The 3,693-nt window shown below is 31.6% G+C and overlaps 2 protein-coding genes across 2 annotated transcripts in view; one reads left to right on the forward strand and one right to left on the reverse strand.

The window, feature by feature from the left end:
• Nucleotides 1-271: 271 nt before the first annotated feature.
• Nucleotides 272-1,444, reverse strand: LOC108576494 (prenylated Rab acceptor protein 1). The gene is made up of 4 exons (XM_017939504.1): nucleotides 1,185-1,444; nucleotides 724-957; nucleotides 447-646; nucleotides 272-378 (listed from the first exon to the last, which is right to left on the reverse strand). Exons 1-4 carry the CDS (start codon nucleotides 1,253-1,255, stop codon nucleotides 272-274), a joined length of 612 nt encoding a protein of 203 aa, XP_017794993.1. The 5' UTR covers nucleotides 1,256-1,444.
• A 1,123-nt stretch (nucleotides 1,445-2,567) lies between these two features.
• LOC108576489 (wee1-like protein kinase) overlaps nucleotides 2,568-3,693 on the forward strand; it is a 3,311-nt gene continuing 2,185 nt past the window's right edge. The window contains exon 1 of the mRNA XM_017939498.1: nucleotides 2,568-2,820. Coding sequence (XP_017794987.1) covers nucleotides 2,568-2,820 — 253 coding nt within the window. The remainder of the gene's footprint in view (nucleotides 2,821-3,693) is intronic.

Raw genomic sequence — 3,693 nt, forward strand, 5'->3', positions numbered from 1 at the left:
AATTGGCACAAATAATTTAATACTTTATTAAATTGTATGTTACAAATATTTTTTTGTAAGATAGAAATAGTACAAAATTATTCTTTGGTACTTCTTATCCAAAAGTAAGTAATGTATGAAGATTCATCAAATTCATATATGTATATGCATGTTATTTAATATAATTCCTGCTATTCATTAATATTAAGGTACATATGTTGTTTTAAAAATTGTATCTTACAAATATTTTAGTAATATTTGATTTCATTATATACATTTATTATGATACATATCATACTTCTTGCATAACTAAAGAATTGAGTTCATCTTCTCCTGGGCACAATACAGAGTCGATATTGTAGAATGCTGCATGCAATGTTATCAACAACCAGGACACACCTGAAACAAAGTTTATGTGTAAATAATTCAATGTTACATTTAATTAGAAGTACATTTATTTGATTTACCAAAGACCCAAAAGAGAGCTGCACCAGCACCAACCAAATAAAAGACTGGTAGTGAACAGATTCCAACCAGAGAATAAACTTGAGCTAGTGTTAATTTATGATTTAATACCATAAGTTCCTGTTTAGCATGACGCTGTGAAATTTTATAGCAAGTTCCAAGGGATGCAGTAACCGCAAGAAGCAATAGTGGTGAGGTAACCCTAATGTTTAACAATTATTTTCAGACAAAGAAGAATAATATTACAATGAAGAAATAAACCAATATAATAAGTCTTACAAGCAATATATAACTAGTCCAATAAACACAAATAAATAATTGCTCTGGAAATACTCAATATTTCTCACAATTCTTTTACTTAATCTTGGTAAACTAGGAGGTGGTCTTATGTTGCTTGTATTAAGAAACATAGACCATGGCCTAATATTGGCTTTTCTGTGTTCAATCCATTCATGAGCTTGTGGATATCCTATGTTATTAAGTGGAAATTGTGGTAATTGTAAGAAGTCAAGCCTAAATAACAAAATACATAGGTAATACAATCTGTGTGTTTTATGAATATAATATATAATTAAACATTTTTAAATTAACTTTTTTTTTTTAATGTAGCTTTAACCAAGAACTATCAACAAGATGTCAGTGTCACTGTCATCGAAAAAGTTTCCTGTAGGTTAGATAGCAACTATTCAACATCTTGTTTCAGATCATCAAATCCATATAATGTGCACTTAAAGGATTACCCAGTGCCAGATTTTTGCTTTTGTTGAGGTGTCTGTATATCACCCGCGACCTCGATTTCCACGTCTGCCATTCTGCTGTTTCAATGTTCGAATATTTGGAAATGGCTCGAGTAACAAAGAAACGACTATCCTCTCTGTTTTACTCCTTTATGTGGAGGAGCCTCGCATCCCCACCGCGAGGCGTCTGCAGCCTCGTTTTAGAAAAAACCCGTCGTAGGCAGTAAAATTCCCATCATATCGCACATCGAACTACTATGTTACCCCTACCACCGACACCGCTTCACCAACACAGCTCAGCGTTCGCGCATACAAACGCTACAGGTTGCAGCTGCTCGATAAAAATTCTTTCACTGCCTTCGTAAAACTTCTTTCACGAAAAGGGCTCTTTGTCTGAGTAAGGTAAAGACGCAAAAGATTTTTCCCTTCCTTACGTGAGTTTTTGATGCTTTTACTTAACAGGCGTAAAGAAAATCTTTCTTTTTCATCGTTCATCACAGTACGTTTACTGCATGCTATTTTTTTTTTTTACTGAATTTTGCTTTTAAATCGAACATTTTACTTTCACCTTTCTGCTCAGGAAATCGGAATATGTATCTTTTGCCTAGAATTCCTGAAGCGTAAGGTTTAAAGTAAAAGTAAATAAATGTAAAAGCATTTTACATCTCCGTGATCAATAAGCAATGTATTTGTGTTTATTTAAATTAATTTTACATATTGAAGTTCTATTAAATTTATATAATATTTTCCAAGTGAAACGTTGTAACTTTGTGAATTTTATGTTCGATTTCATTTTCAACGTTGTATTCTTTTAAATTTGTAATTTGTACATCGTAGTTATGCATTAATAATTTAATTTGTTAGTAACATTATAACATGTGATTTCATTTATTACAGGGACATGAATTTTTAAGCGCTGAATGAGATTATCATTGGTGCAAAGGCGAAAGTTGTTTTCGTCCATTATACGTTGGGAGATCATCGCTTATTTTAAGCGTCCTTCGATTTCGTGCGGAACTTTCAAAGAATAAAGTGCGACACGAAGTTTTTAGAATTTTACCGAGAATGGTTTCACCCTCAAAAGTATGTGCAGATGACGCTACTATGTACTACCATTGTGAGTAATCACAGCCAATAGCAGGACACGTTACATCGAATTCAATAGGTCCCTGTTCTTAAGGAAGCCTCTGATTGGTTGGCGTTAATTTCCCAAGTAACATCGGGCCACCCGCCATAACGAACGTAGCGTGGTACGAGCGATTGTTTGAATGAACGTGCTCAAGCATAATTGACAGAATTTTATAATTAGTACCGATTCCAGTTTAGCATACGCAGTGTACACGAGACAGTTGCATACGTGAAACCTTATGGTGACAGTTTAAAGTCATGGAAGTCGCGCAAAAGTTGCATTTCGACGCATGCGACATTCAGGACGAGGAGCTGAATATCAGCTGTCGTACAAACAGCTCCGGTTGTGATGTTGACGATATTTTAGATTCTTCGGCCGAGGATCTTGGATGTTCACCCACACTTCAACCAAGAAAGTTATCGTTTAGCAATACGATGGACTGTAGTGACAGTGAAAGTAACCAATCTGTGCCAATCAATAATAACAAAACTCCAGTCAGTAACGTGACAGGTTAGTAAAATTTTGAACTTTTCATTTTGTTATGAGCTGTTTTTACACTATATTTTGAGTGCATCATATTTTTGAAGATAATGTTTACTGTCATACGCGTTTTCTTTGTAAATAGTTTTGAATGAAAAGTCATGAGATTGTTTTCAATGTTTCTCTTACAACACTCTTATATATTCTGTATTGCATGCTATTTTCTTTTTAAATATTTGAATTCTGTATGTAATCTTTATTTTGTTTTTTATTATTTTTATATTATTTAAGGCTGTTTGTGTAATTTTGGGAATAGTTGAGATGTTGAATTTTTGTTTGTTTTCTTAATGTCACTAATATGTGTGATTATTATTGTCTTTATTAATGTATTTTTAGTTTAAATGGCCTTTTTTGCAATTTCTTTATTTTTCATTATATATTTGCAAACACATTATCAAATGTATCTAAGAATTATTATTGTATTATTATTATTTTTCATATGGTGGTTGTTGTGCATGGTGTGGGAAAATTGATATTTTTGTTGGACAATTATTTTACATCATGCATAGATGTTTGTAATTTGAAAAAAATTATGTGGAAGTAGTCAGTAAATACATTTGTGCTGTGTACTGCTATTATCTCAGACTTTTAAATTATTTATCTATGTTTTATATACAAATATTTATGATGTGTGTACATTTATAATTTTCATATATTTAATTTTCAATAAAGTTTGCAAATAAAAATAATCTTTCAGAAAAATTGTTTTATATCTGTTTTTTTATATTATGTTATGATCATTAAAAAAGTGTTACCTGTGTTATCAATAAGTATTTTAAATCACCTTTATATATCATTAAGAGTATGTAAGCTGTAAATATTTAAAAATTACAAACAGTATTG

This window comes from Habropoda laboriosa, unplaced genomic scaffold, assembly GCF_001263275.1.
Source record: "Habropoda laboriosa isolate 0110345459 unplaced genomic scaffold, ASM126327v1 scaffold291, whole genome shotgun sequence".
In the NCBI taxonomy this organism is placed as follows: Eukaryota; Metazoa; Arthropoda; class Insecta; order Hymenoptera; family Apidae; genus Habropoda; species Habropoda laboriosa.